This window comes from Myxocyprinus asiaticus, chromosome 20 (assembly GCF_019703515.2).
Source record: "Myxocyprinus asiaticus isolate MX2 ecotype Aquarium Trade chromosome 20, UBuf_Myxa_2, whole genome shotgun sequence".
Taxonomy (NCBI): Eukaryota; Metazoa; Chordata; class Actinopteri; order Cypriniformes; family Catostomidae; genus Myxocyprinus; species Myxocyprinus asiaticus.
Window position 1 is genome coordinate 46,587,898 of NC_059363.1, and position 15,523 is coordinate 46,603,420.

The 15,523-nt window shown below is 40.0% G+C and overlaps 1 protein-coding gene across 1 annotated transcript in view; it reads left to right on the forward strand.

Moving 5' to 3' along the window:
* Window positions 1-417: 417 nt before the first annotated feature.
* The window catches only part of LOC127410933 (serine/threonine-protein kinase Nek9-like), a 28,191-nt gene continuing 13,085 nt past the window's right edge, over window positions 418-15,523 (forward strand). The window contains 8 exon segments of the mRNA XM_051646200.1: window positions 418-843; window positions 1,534-1,711; window positions 1,976-2,031; window positions 2,161-2,229; window positions 2,346-2,453; window positions 3,971-4,102; window positions 4,269-4,379; window positions 4,478-4,542. Of these exon segments, the coding sequence (XP_051502160.1) occupies window positions 664-843; window positions 1,534-1,711; window positions 1,976-2,031; window positions 2,161-2,229; window positions 2,346-2,453; window positions 3,971-4,102; window positions 4,269-4,379; window positions 4,478-4,542 (899 nt within the window). The 5' untranslated portion in view covers window positions 418-663.

Genomic DNA, 15,523 nt, shown 5'->3' on the forward strand with positions numbered 1-15,523 from the left:
TAATTTTTTTATTGTTATGGTCTGAAAAATAAACTGTGAAGCATTGCACAGACCATATACAGAGACCTCTGTTAATTTAATACATTTTAGCAATAAATTGCATTGTATTGTTTTTGTTTTTGTTTTTGCAAGATACAATAAAAATAATTGTTGATCATGTTTTACATTAATTTTATAAAATAAACGAGTAACATGTTGACGGTTAAAACTATTTACATTGTTTTCTCTATGATTTATTTATTTATTTGTAAATTAATTTTAGAACTACAGGTTAAACAAATAAAGTTTGCTGGCACATTATTTTGAAATATAAGCCACTTCCGGTTCCGCCACCGCTTGTTGTTGTTTCTGTCCGAACAGAGCTGTCAATAGTGAGTCGATTCTCAAAGATTCATTTGACTCTCTTGGACGTAGACTTGTTCAAGACAGTGACAGAGGGAATCGATTCCTTGTCGGAAACAACTCTCAACAGCAACTTCTTCTTGTAGCTCAACTTGGAAAAGATGAAACGGAACGCAGCGAAATCATCAAATTAAAACACTAGAAAGTTCGTTTGAGCGACAGACAGATGTTTGATTGTGTGCAGGCCAAGACACCAAACAAACCCTAAAGTGTGTTTTCTGTGTGATGTACTGCTCCAGTGTGGTGTAGTGTGTGAGTAAGATGTCTTTACAGGAGTATGAGAGGCATTACGCCTCTTTAAACTCGGGAGTCTGGATGTGAATCGTCAGTGGAAGATCTTCAACATCTTACAGTGGAGAAGAGGAGAAGTTACATTATATTCCCAGTCGAGTGCTGGGAAAAGGGGCTTTTGGAGAAGCGACACTGTACAGACGCACTGAGGTATACAACAACAAGTCATGAATATACTAATGAAAACATATGCAGTGTTGACAGTGTGGTCAAAAGTATGTGGAACCACTCTGATTGGTGGATTGGGGTGTTTTGGTCACGCCCACTGCTTATATGGCTATAAAGACAAGTAACCTCAGCAAATTAATCTCGATGATCACTTTAAAGTCCACTGAACCCAATAGGAAGAATACAGTAGAGTTTATACAGAGAGATATCAGTCATTTTAAAATAGTGATTTCTAGTCCAGCAGAAGGTTTGGAAATTAATGAAATCTCAGAGAAATTTCTATAGTGAACACACTTTTTTCTACATTTGCTCTGCTCTAAAATTTTCATTTGCTAAATGTTGCACTTTGTTAGTGTTTGTGAAAAATAAAAGTTGATGTGATAACCTGATATGGTCTGTGACCTTTATCCAATAAAGACAAATGCCTGGAAAAGTCATGGAAGTGCATCTGTTTTGCATCAGTTTTTGAAATGGAAAAGGTCATTTGAGAGGATATAAAGAAAGTACTATGGAATATGGAGTTGCGTGTGAAAACATTGCTGTTGTTTGTTCTTAATTGCAAGTATTGTAATAAACGGATACACACATGTTTTTAACCAGATTTACACTAACACTTTAATGTGCAAATGAATCTTTCTGAGTGGATTTACACACATGTTGTGGTCCCTTCAGGATAATTCTCTGGTGGTTTGGAAGGAGATCGATCTGAACAATCTCTCCGATAAGAAGCGCAGAGACGTTATGAATGAAATCAGCATCCTGTCCATTCTACAGCACAACAACATCATCGCATACTTCAACTACTTCATGGACAAAAACACGCTGCTCATAGAGCTGGAATACTGCAACGGTACGACACCACCGTCTAATGTTAAATACAACACTCCAGAGATACAGAGGATCATTATAAACCAATAACATCTACAGTAACATTACTGTTTTAACTCCATCCTAGTGTTTGCATTATTATTTAAAGATGATTTCCATTGTTATGATAATGATGATAATCAAAATGTTTGGATGATGATTTATTTTTGCTGGATGATACAATGAACGTAATAAATTTGATCAGAAAAGAATAAAACAAGCAATAATTTGAATGTTTTTTATGCAGGTGGAAATCTTTATGACAAAATCAACCAGCAGAAAGGGACACTCTTCAAGGAAGAGGTTCAGTATTGATCACGCGATATAATCAAAACCTGTTCAGATGCTTTATTTTGCATGACACATATGGCACAAAACGATTCAGAACAGTTTTTTGTGCAGTTTGTTATTTTAAAGGTCTCTTTCTTATAGGTTGTCATATGGTACTTGTATCAGATCACCGCAGCTGTTGCTCATATTCATAAAGCAGGTGTCTTGCACAGATAAAAGGGAAATTGTCTAATTTTCTGCATTGTTTGATCAATTCTTTATGAATATAATTCTATAATCAAAGCTCTTCTAGGATATGCATTAAATAGTGTTTGTTTTTCTTTAAAAGGGACATCAAAACCTTGAACATCTTCCTCACCAAAACCAACCTGATTAAGTTAGGAGATTACGGGTTGGCAAAGAAACTCGACTCGCAATATTCAATGGCTGAAACCGTGAGTTAATGCATACATTATCTTCTGTATATGACTCAATGGCAGTATAAAACAGTTATTCCATGTCAAATCAACCAGTTTTTATTAAGGCTTTTTCTGAAGAAAAATAAATATAAATGATGAAAGCCAAAATATGAAATGTCATGGATCAGTATTTACACTGAAAAAAGGGAAAGCAGCTCTTTTGAAAATACCAAACCAGTATACTTGAAATCAACTTAACACTTTCTGTTTGAGATGAGAACTTGGTTATATTGTGTAAAGTCCAAGTGATATTCAACGCAGTCATCAAAAAGTGATATGATCACATTGCTATGAAATGTTCAAATGGATTCAGACTTCTAACACGGATTGTGTTCACTCAGTATAATTTTTTCTGCCTGCTTAATTAACATATTTAAAATGAGCTAATGCAACACAATTCTTTAGCATTTGGTCTCAACTTTAATCGATGTTCACTTAATCTAATTGTGTTGGGACTATGTGAATAATATTTGTTGCATCAACGTGTTGCTGAAACCGGGCAGGGGATTTCCAGTTCCCAGCCTGCTTTGCATGGGGCTGGATTGGGAGAGTACATTGTAAAATTAAGTGTTATTTAAGTTGTCTTTCTATGCAAAATGAAACGTAGGAGACTTGTTAGTGTTGAATGTTCTTATGTTGAGATTAAGAGGAATGTCTGTCATGTTGAATGTTTTTGGAGGTTAGCATTGTGGAGGAGAGTGGAGCTAATGGTTTGGTCGAGGTTGGGTACATTACTACTGAAAAATCAATGCTTTTCTCATGATGCAAATACTGAAGGATCATCAGTATAATGACTGTAAACTCTCAGCAGCACCATACTTCTTATAAAGTTAAAAAAGATAAATATAATATGCTAAAGTGTTCATTGCTAGCTAGCAACAATCTGCAAGGTTCAATAGAGTTATTTGAACAGATCTAAGTTAAGTTGGGTTAACCCAACTAATTTAGGTTTTCGCTACACAAGGTATTTGAGTAGAGCCTACATTTGAATTTCATGTCAGAGAAACAAATTTTGTTTGTGTGGAACCAATGCGCACAATTGAATTAAGTTAAACCAACTCATTTTTTGTAGAGGGGGGTCAAAATGGCAATTTTCACCAATGATTTTGGAGCAAAACTACAGGTGAAAAAATAACCCTAGAAAGGTGTCAGCTTGATGATTTTCTATTTCTAAAATCAGTTGACTTCTGCACCTCTTGTTGCATTATACGCCGATGGTGCAAGTACAAAAATGGGGGGAAAAACACAATTTTGTGTTGTTTTTCCAAAGTTGAATTGCCTATAACACCAGAAGTATTAAAGATATCTTAAAATCCTTTTAGATTCTGTTTCAGAACAAACTTTCCTTTTTGTTTTTCATTTTAAAGGCCCTATTGTCTTCTTTACAGTTGCCTATGATTGATTTGATGTTCTTGATTTACTATCAAATTAAATCGCTCACATTTCTCATTGAAGTTGTTGTTTTTTCCTAACGTGATGTAATTTTACTCTAGTGTGTCGGCACTCCTTACCACATGTCTCCTGAGCTCTGTCAAGGAGTGAAATATAACTTTAAATCAGACATCTGGGCAATGGGATGTGTCTTATTTGAGCTGCTCGCCCTCACCAGGACCTTTGATGCAACGGTAATTATCCTCATCTGAAACATGAATCAACATAAATGTCCTTTAAGAGTTACTTACTTTCAGTCACAAACTTTAGATTGTAAAGCACTCATCTTATTTTGTTAATCAAATGACATGAGGTGTTCTTCAAGCTTTCGTGACATATGTGTGTTTGCTCTTTTCTCAGAGTCCTCTGAACTTGTGTGTGAAGATCGTGCAGGGCAACTGGACCATGGAGATCAACTCTGATGTTTATTCATCTGAACTCATCAAGCTGGTGTATGAGTGTTTAGATCAGGTGCTGCCCTGCACTTATTCTTCATATCAATGAGTGTTTATGGGTGACCGTGCCTGTCATGATGTCACGATGACAGTCGATGTGTGTTGATTTTGAAGGACCCTGAAAAACGACCCACAGCCGAGCAGATATTAGAGCAGCCCGTCATCGCTCATGTCAGACCGTGAGTGAACATGTGATCTGCTGTACGCTTACTGTACATTCATACTCTGAATCTCATAAAACCTGTCAAGAACATTTCCAGGTCAAATTTCACCCTAAAATCAAAGGAACGAAATAAGACATTACATTTAGTATGAAGAAAGCAAAGCCTATTTGTAGGAGCATTAAGGTTTTTAAAATATGATATATAATTTAAATTGTTAAGTATTTACTGTACACAGTACAGCACTTGTTGTACTACCCTGAATTTATGCTGATTTAAATCATAATAAAAAATATATATATTATATTAATTTATGAAGAACTAGAGTTTAGGGGGAAATGTGCTTGATTGTCATATTGCTAAAATATTAATGGTCCTAAAATAGTCTTTATTTTCTTTATAACATTTATAATTTATTTATTTATTTATTTATTTTTTTATGACGTGCCATGTTTTATTTATTTTAACTTTTTCTTTTCTTTTATAATAAAGAAAAGCCAGTTAAATAATATAAATACTGTACATAACAGATTTAACATATCAGATTTTGCTCTTATGTAAAGAAATTGGTACTTTTATTACCAAAGTGGCATTCAGCTGATCACAGTGTATAGTCAGGACATTAATAACGTGAAAAATTACTATTACAATTTGAAAAAAATGTTAAACTACTTCAAATAGTTCTCATCAAAAAATCCTCCACGTGCACCAATGACAGCTTTGCAGATTCTTGTTATTCTAGCTGTCAGTTTGTCCAGATACTCAGGTGACATTTCACCCCACACTTCCTGTAGTCTTGTCGGTAGGGCTGCACCTAACGATTATTTTTTTATCGATTAATCTAACAATTCTTTTTCCGATTATGCAGCCAGTCAGGATGCTCTCTACAGTGCAGGTGTAGAACCGTGTGAGGATGTGGCGGTTCATTCCAAACTTCCTCAGCCGTCTCAGGAAGAAGAGGCGCTGATGAGCGTTCTTCACAACGACTTCAGTGTGGATGGACCATGTGAGTTCCTCAGTGATGTGGACACCCAGGAACTTGAAGCTGCTGACTCTCTCCACTGGTGCTACATTGATGGTGATGGGACTGTGTTCTCTATCTCTTCTCCTGAAGTCCACCACAAGCTCCTTTGTCTTACTGACGTTGAGGGAGAGGTTGTGCTCCTGACACCAGTGTGTCAGAGTGTGCACCTCCTCTCTGTAGGCTGTTTCATCATTGTCAGTGATCAGACCTACCACCGTTGTATCATCAGTAAACTTAATGATGGCACTGGAGCTATGTGTTGCCACACAGTCATGTGTGTACAGGGAATACAGGAGTGGGCTAAGAACACAGGCCTGCAGGACTCCAGTGTTGAGGGTCAGTGATGAGGAGATGTTATTGCCCATTCTAACCACCTGGCGTCTGCTTGACAGGAAGTCCAGGATCCAGTTGCACAGCGAGCTGTTTAAGCCCAGAGCCCAGAGTTTCTCATCAAGCTTGGAGGGCATTATGGTGTTGAATGCTGAGCTGTAGTCTACAAACAGCATTCTCACATAAGTGTTCTTTTTTTCCAGGTGGGAGAGAGCAGTGTGTATTGTAGATGCAATGGCATCATCAGTGGAGCGGTTGTTGCAGTAAGCAAACTGCAGTGAGTCCAGTGATGGAGGCAGCACAGAGCAGATGTAATCTCTGATTAGTCTCTCAAAGCATATGCTGATGATGGGGCTCAGAGCAACAGGACGCCAGTCATTTAAGCAAATTATTTTTGATTGCTTTGGAACAGGCACAATGGTGGATGTTTTAAAGCATGTGGGGACTACAGACAAAGAGAGGGAAAGCTTGAAAATGTCCGTAAAAACACCAGCCAGCTGGTTCGCGCACGCTCTGATGACATGGTCCGGAATGCCATCTGGGCCCGCGGCTTTGCGGATATTCACCCGTCGGAAGGATCGGGTTACATCCGCTACAGAGACGGAGAGTGAACTAACCTCTGTAGCTTCGGCCGCGAGAGCTCTCTCCGCAAGGGCGGTGTTATTTTCCTCAAAATGAGCATAAAAAGTATTTAGCTCATCCGGGAGAGAGGCAGCGGTGTTCATGGCGGAGTTTTTATTCCCTTTAAAGTCCGTGATGATGTTAATTCCCTGCCACATGCTTCTAGAGTTGGTGGTGTTAAACTGTCCTTCAATCTTGCTCCTGTACTGATGTTTTGCGGTTCTGATAGTTTGTCGGAGGGCATAACTGGCTTGTTTATGCTTCTCCGCGTTCCCAGAATTAAAAGCGGAGGTCCGCACATTAAGTGCTGTTGGGCCTCATGTATTCAGATAGAAGACAAAGGCAGGCCTAACAGTCATAAAAACATTCCTCAAGCCCCCACCTTCTAAGTCGTAAATTTTACTGATAAAAATCGCGCCAAAATCAAACAAAGGGAGTCCAAAACAGACTACAAATCCAGGAAGCCTTGCTCACTAAAGGATCGAGCTCTCAACTCCTATTGGATGAGGCACACCACAGAACGTCCCTCAAACATGACATCATCAGGACTTCAAATAATTCTGAAATGCTTCCAGAGTTGCTTCCAGCGACTTAGTTCACCGAATACGGACGTAGCTTTTTGCTGCTCTCCGGTGCAGCCTCGTGGCATAAGGAAGTAATGTCCGACTTGAAACTGTAGCCATACAATCTCCATCTCGCTGGACGAGTTGAGATTACTCTGTGTTCAACCGAACACTCTAACGGATCCGAAGGAGACCGCCGAGCAATTCGCATCTTCATCCGTTTGCCTACAGAAGTGAAGAGATTAAAGATTTCTCTTCCATCTTCAATCAAGTCGACATTTCTGAGTTCTCCGCCAGCCCGCCGAGAATCAACAGCCGTACCGCCCTCTGAGAATCAACAGCCGTACCGCCCGCCGACAGCGCGAGAAAACGGCCTCTCGTCATCACACGAGCCTCAAGGAACCGGGTCAGAGTTAAGGGACGGAGGAAAACACATTCTACCTGTGTCCTCATGCGATTCAAGTAAGAGGTTACGTCTGGGCAGAGATAGAATATTATAGCATGTTATTCTTGTGTTTCAAGGTTTTTTGCTTGTACAGTTTACGGATCGCCATGTCCACTCATTATTAATACTCAGGGTACTAATTATCACGAATTTGTTTGCTGTATTGTGGTCCAACCAAATTGGATTGTTGTGCATTTTCGCCATCGCAGGTGAGACAGAAACAGAGTTCATCCATTAGAGTCAAATAACGCAGGACTTTTACGAGCCCCGCTCGTAAAACCGCGTCTCTGAGTGATGAACACGGCTGCTTTATCTCCAGCTATCGCGAACTCAGCTTTCGGGCTGTCACTGAATAATCTCTCTCTCTCTCTCTCTCTCTCTCTCTCTCTCTCTCTCTCTCACTAACCACACTGACACACACACACCTTGTGTTATAGAATTATTTTTATTTCCATATCTAATCATATCACTGTTTAGTTTGTAGTTGTAAGTCGGAAGTTTATTGACTGCATTGTATTAATTATTAATTGATATTACTGCATAAATAAACTTTGTTTATATTACAAAGAGAAGTGTTTTGGTTTGTTTTGCATACGGCTGTGTCATGCTGACGGGATGTCAGTGCTCGGATTCAAACCTTCATTCATTGTTTTTTTTTCCCGAAAATCGATATTCTTCGGATGCCGATTTTCCTAAGAAAACAATGTAATATTGAGACTGTTTTACTATTTGGCTATTAGTCCCTGATTTCAGGGTGGTGCCCCGTCAATGTTAATCCTTATTAATATTCTATTGATTTTTGATAATTGATAATTATCTTTGATTGAATTTGAATGATCAATAAGCTAGTGTTAATTTTAATTAATGTTTCATCAATGTTAACAATTAACGATTATCTTTGATAATTGTTCATTTTAAAGGATTAAAAAAAAGCTAACATTGATTCTCATCAATGTTCTATTGATTTTAATAATTAATAATTATCTTTGATAATTATTAATTATTGCTAATAACCAAACTTGCTCTTAAACGTAGCACACTACATTTACTGGAGTCCCATATGAGGTTTTAATGAGTTAGATCCAATTAATTAATTTAAATATTGATTAATAACTACAGAAATAATTATTAATTATTTCTGATAGTAACACTGATCTAAACAACCAGTAAAGCCCTACAGTGCCGCGCGAACATCGCTATTTATCCATGGTTTCTGATTCGGATAGATCCGTATTGTTCTGGTCGGAACCACGTCCTCTATATTTCTGTTATTAGCATAACAGAAATATATGGAAAATTTTATATATTTATAACATTCTTTTGAATGTCCATGTACTAAAATAAAATATTTGATGCCATGAGTGTACCTTCATTAACTATTACTATTATTTTGAATGGCCATGGAAAATGAAGCAATGTGATCATTTTACCTGGTCGTAAAAAGTAGTCCGTTAATTCACCTGATGAACTTTCACCTTTTGCTGATCCTTTATGCTTTGCAGAGCTAATGTGTGCTTCTAAATCACTTGCACCTTTATTAGCAACTGACAATTAAGTGCCAGCTTTACATGTCATACATTCTGCTTCAAACGGATCTCGACCTGGACGAAAGCATGGGAATTTTTTGTGCAAATCTTCTGTAAATTTGCACTTTCGTTTGGGCATTATTTCCACTAAGCTGTCATTTGCTGCTACTGTCAAGCAACTGTTTGATGCTGAACACAACAGCGCTTCGCACGTTCGCGGAGAGATTGACAGGCAGTAATTTGGCCAATAGTTGCTGCAAGCCTCTTATAATCGACCAACTGGTGTGCAAGAAGGCGGGACTTACAAAGAGGGGTTAAAGCAATGCAAATATGCACGCACACACAATGAAGTATTAGACCAGATGCACATCATAATACAACTAAAGCCGAATCCCGGACATTATCACAAATTTAGAAATCCCTGCCGGATGCTTTTTTAAGGTCTGAAAAAGAGGACATGTCTGGGAAAGAGAGGATGTATGGTAACCCTATGTTAGCAGTGGTGCAGAAATTACTTTTAATTTTTAATTATATTTATTTATCACACATTGTACATTTGCACATATACAGTGAAATTCTTTTTTTCACATATCCCAGCTAAGCTGGGGTCAGAGTGCAGGGTCAGCCATGATATGGTGCCCCTGGAGCAGATAGGGTCAAGGGCCTTGCTCATGGGCCCAACAGTGGCATCTTGGCAGTGCTGGGGCTTGAACCCCTGACCTTCTGATCAGTAACCCAGAGCCTTAACCGCTGAGCCACCACTGCCCCCATTTTAATATGGGGGCGATGAGGAAACATTTAGAAAATCAATTTTAAGTGACTACTACTAACAGAAACGTGTTGTAATACTAATATGTCATGCTTGGGAGGGGACAAAAAGTAAACAGGACTTACGGTGGTGCCTTGCTGCTGTCTTGAAAAAGTGCTCTGGGATGCTTTCGCTTCAAGTGTTCGTTCATGGTGGTTGTACTGCTGTGATAAGCCATTCCCAATTTGCATAGCTTACACAGCACCACATTGTTTGGTCTCTGGCTAAAATACTCCCATGCTTTAGATGACCGTGGGCAAGTTTTTTTAGCTGCAGCTTGTTCTTCGGGGGAATCCATGCTTAAACCGGGCGCTGCCATTTTAATTACTCCATTGCAACGCGCAGATGCATGTTATGCAAATCTACATATTTCTGTAATCGATGACATCGATTACGTCGATGAATCATCCCAGCCCTACTTTTTGGGCACTTCTCACGCACCTTACAGTCTAGCTGATTCCACAAAAGCTCAATGGGGTTAAGATCCATAACACTCTTTTCCAATTATCTGTTGTCCAATGTCTGTGTTTCTTTGCCCACTCGAACCTTTTCTTTTTGTTTTTCTGTTTCAAAAGTGGCTTTTTCTTTACGATTCTTCCCATAAGGCCTGCACCCCTGAGTCTTCTCTTTACTGTTGTACATGAAACTGGTGTTGAGCGGGTAGAATTCAATGAAGCTGCCTTCTGAGGACATGTGAGGCATCTGTTTCTCAAACTAGAGACTCTGATGTACTTATCCTCTTGTTTAGTTGTACATCTGGCCTTCCACATCTCTTTCTGTCCTTGTTAGAGTCAGTTGTCCTTTGTTTTTGAAACTGTATTGTACACTTTTGTCTGAAATCTTCAGTTTTTTGGCAATTTCAAGCATTGTATAGCCTTCATTCCTCAAAACAATGATTGACTGACAAGTTTCTAGAGAAAGCTGTTTCTTTTTTGCCATTTTTGACCTAATATTGACCTTAAGACATGCCAGTCTATTGCATACTGTGGCAACTCAAAAACAAACACAAAGACAATGTTAAGCTTCATTTAATGAACCAAATAGCTTTCAACTGTGTTTGATATAATGGCAAGTGATTTTCTAGTTCCAAATTAGCAAAAGGTGTTGGAGTGATGGCTGCTGTGTAGATTTGATCAAAAATGACTTTTTTCAAATAGTGATGGTGCTGTTTTTTCCGTCAGTAATGACCTGACTTTACTTTGTGATCAGTTGGATGCCACTTTGGTGAATTAAAGTACCAATTTCCTTCCAGAACAGCAAAATATGTACATTATTCTAAACTTTTGACTGCCAGTGTGTGTGTATATATATACAGGTGCATCTCAATAAATTAGAATGTCGTGGAAAAGTTCATTTATTTCAGTAATTCAACTCAAATTGTGAAACTCGTGTATTAAATTAATTCAATGCACACAGACTGAAGTAGTTTAAGTCTTTGGTTCTTTTAATTGTGATGATTTTGGCTCACATTTAACAAAAACCCACCAATTCACTATCTCAAAAAATTAGAATATGGTGACATGCCAATCAGCTAATCAACTCAAAACACCTGCAAAGGTTTCCTGAGCCTTCAAAATGGTCTCTCAGTTTGGTTCACTAGGCTACACAATCATGGGGAAAACTGCTGATCTGACAGTTGTCCAGAAGACAATCATTGACACCCTTCACAAGGAGGGTAAGCCACAAACATTCATTGCCAAAGAAGCTGGCTGTTCACAGAGTGCTGTATCCAAGCATGTTAACAGAAAGTTGAGTGGAAGGAAAAAGTGTGGAAGAAAAAGATGCACAACCAACCGAGAGAACCGCAGCCTTATGATTGTCAAGCAAAATCGATTCAAGAATTTGGGTGAACTTCACAAGGAATGGACTGAGGCTGGGGTCAAGGCATCAAGAGCCACCACACACAGACATGTCAAGGAATTTGGCTACAGTTGTCGTATTCCTTTTGTTAAGCCACTCCTGAACCACAGACAACGTCAGAGGCATCTTACCTGGGCTAAGGAGAAGAAGAACTGGACTGTTGCCCAGTGGTCCAAAGTCCTCTTTTCAGATGAGAGCAAGTTTTGTATTTCATTTGGAAACCAAGGTCCTAGAGTCTGGAGGAAGGGTGGAGAAGCTCATAGCCCAAGTTGCTTGAAGTCCAGTGTTAAGTTTCCACAGTCTGTGATGATTTGGGGTGCAATGTCATCTGCTGGTGTTGGTCCATTGTGTTTTTTGAAAACCAAAGTCACTGCACCCGTTTACCAAGAAATTTTGGAGCACTTCAGGCTTCCTTCTGCTGACCAGCTTTTTAAAGATGCTGATTTCATTTTCCAGCAGGATTTGGCACCTGCCCACACTGCCAAAAGCACCAAAAGTTGGTTAAATGACCATGGTGTTGGTGTGCTTGACTGGCCAGCAAACTCACCAGACCTGAACCCCATAGAGAATCTATGGGGTATTGTCAAGAGGAAAATGAGAAACAAGAGACCAAAAAATGCAGATGAGCTGAAGGCCACTGTCAAAGAAACCTGGGCTTCCATACCACCTCATTAGTGCCACAAACTGATCACCTCCATGCCACGCCTAATTGAGGCAGTAATTAAAGCAAAAGGAGCCCCTACCAAGTATTGAGTACATATACAGTAAATGAACATACTTTCCAGAAGGCCAACAATTCACTAAAAATGTTTTTTTTATTGGTCTTATGATGTATTCTAATTTTTTGAGATAGTGAATTGGTGGGTTTTTGTTAAATGTGAGCCAAAATCATCACAATTAAAAGAACCAAAGACTTAAACTACTTCAGTCTGTGTGCATTGAATTAATTTAATACACGAGTTTCACAATTTGAGTTGAATTACTGAAATAAATGAACTTTTCCACGACATTCTAATTTATTGAGATGCACCTGTATATAGTTGTGCTCAAAAGTTTGCATATCCTTGGAGAATTGGTAATATATGTACCATTTTTAAAGAAAACATGAGTGAGCAGGCAAAACACATTTCTTCTATTTCTTATGGGATTCATATTCAACTGTAGGTTATAAATCAAATCAAAATCAAATCAAATCACTTTTATTGTCACACAGCCATATACACAAGTGCAATGGTGTGTGAAATTCTTGGGTGCATATACCAATTTACATAACATCAAATTAACACAACACAATTTAAAGTCTAATATACACATAATTACACACAACACAATATACAAATAATAACATACACTGTACAGTATACAATACACACAATATAGATACACATTATTCACCAGTATATACCAGTATATATAGAATGTACAGTTGGTTGTATTGTACTGTAATGACATTCGGGCTGTCGGTTGATAGTAAGTTGTTAAGAGAGAATATAATATAATAATAATATAATTTATGACAGTCCGGTGTAAGATATAAGAGTAATAAAGTGCAGTGCTGATGTATTTGATCGTGGGAGATCAAGAGTTCAAAAGTCTGATTGCTTGGGGGAAGAAGCTATCATGGAGTCGGCTGGTGTGGGTCCTGATGCTGCGATACCGCCTGCCTGATGGTAGCAGTGAGAACAGCCCATGGCTCGGGTGGCTGGAGTCTCTGATGATCCTCCGAGCTTTTTTCACACACCGCCTGGTATATATGTCCTGGGGGGAGGGAAGCTCACCTCCGATGACGTGTCTGGCAGTTTGCACCACCCTTTGCAGTGCTTTGCGGTTGTGGGCTGTGCTATTGCCATATCAGGAGGAGATGCAGCCAGTCAGGATGCTCTCTACAGTGCAGGTGTAGAACCATGTGAGGATGTGGCGGTTCATTCCAAACTTCCTCAGCCATCTCAGGAAGAAGAGGCGTTGATGAGCCTTCTTCACAACGGCCTCAGTGTGGATGGACCATGTGAGTTCCTCAGTGATGTGGACACCCAGGAACTTGAAGCTGCTGACTCTCTCCACTGGTGCTACATTGATGGTGATGGGACTGTGTTCTCTGACTTTTCTTCTGAAGTCCACCACAAGCTCCTTTGTCTTACTGACGTTGAGGGAGAGGTTGTGCTCCTGACACCAGTGTGTCAGAGTGTGCACCTCCTCTCTGTAGGCTGTTTCATCATTGTCAGTGATCAGACCTACCACCGTCGTGTCATCAGCAAACTTAATGATGGCATTGGAGCTGTGTGTTGCCACACAGTCATGTGTGTACAAGGAATACAAGAGTGGGCTGAGAACACAGCCCTGTGGGGCTCCAGTGTTGAGGGTCAGTGAGGAGGAGATGTTGCTGCCTATTCTAACCACCTGGCGTCTGCTTGACAGGAAGTCCAGGATCCAGCTGCACAGCAAGCTGTTTAATCCCAGAGCCCGGAGTTTCTCATCTAGCTTGGAGGGCATTATGGTGTTGAATGCTGAGCTGTAGTCTACAAACAACATTCTCTCATAAGTGTTCTTTTTTTCCAGGTGGGAGAGAGCAGTGTGTATTGTAGATGCAATGGCATCATCAGTGGAGCGGTTGTTGCAGTAAGCAAACTGTAATGGGTCTAGAGAGAGAGGCAGCACAGAGCAGATGTAATCTCTGATTAGTCTCTCAAAGCATTTGCTGATGATGGGGCTCAGAGCAACAGGATGCCAGTCATTTAAGCAAGTGATTTTTGATTGCTATGGAACAGGCACAATGGTGGACGTTTTAAAGCATGTGGGGACTACAGACAAAGAGAGGGAAAGGTTGAAAATGTCCGTAAAAACACCAGCCAGCTGGTTCGCGCACGCTCTGATGACGTTCCGTCTGGGCCCGCGGCTTTGCGGATATTCACCCATCGGAAAGATCGGGTTACATCCGCTACAGAGACGGAGAGTGAACTAACCTCTGTAGCTTCGGCCGCTACAGAGCTCTCTCCACGAGGGCGGTGTTATTTCCCTCAAAACGAGCATAAAAAGTATTTAGCTCATCCGGGAGAGAGGCAGCGGTGTTCATGGCGGAGTTTTTATTCCCTTTAAAGTCTGTGATGATGTTAATTCCCTGCCACATGCTTCTAGAGTTGGTGGTGTTAAACTATCCTTCAATCTTGTTCCTGTACTGACATTTTGCCGTTCTGATCGGAGGGCATAACTGGCTTGTTTATGCTCCTCCGTGTTCCCAGAATTAATAGTGGAGGTCCGCACATTAAGTGCCGTGCGAACATCGCTATTAATCCATGGCTTCTGGTTCAGATAGATCCGTGTTGTTCTGGTCCTCTACGCACTTTCTGATGAAACACATTACGCTATCAACGTAAAGCTCGATGTCGTTATCAGAGGCAGACCAGAACATCTCCCAGTCCGTGTGATCAAAACAGTCTTGTGCTTCCTATTTCAGTTTCTGCCTGTAAGCGGGCAGAAGCAGAATGGAAGAGTGGTCTGATTTGCCAGATGGTGGGCGGGGGAGGGGTTTGTAGCCATCCCAGAAGGGAGAGTAGCAATGGTCCAAAACCCGGTCCCCTCGTGTGTTGAAACTAATGTACTGGTGGTATTTTTGTGTGATTTATTTGAAACTGGCTTATTTGTTAAATTCCCCGGTCAAAATGAACACGGCCTCAGGGTGTGTGGTTTCCTGCTTGCTTATAATCCCATACAGTTCCTTGAGTGCCCGGTCTGTGTCGGCTTGTGGGGGGATGTACACAGCAGTGATAATGACTGCTGTAAATTCCCTCGGTAGCCAGAATGGTCGACACAGAAGCATGAGAAATT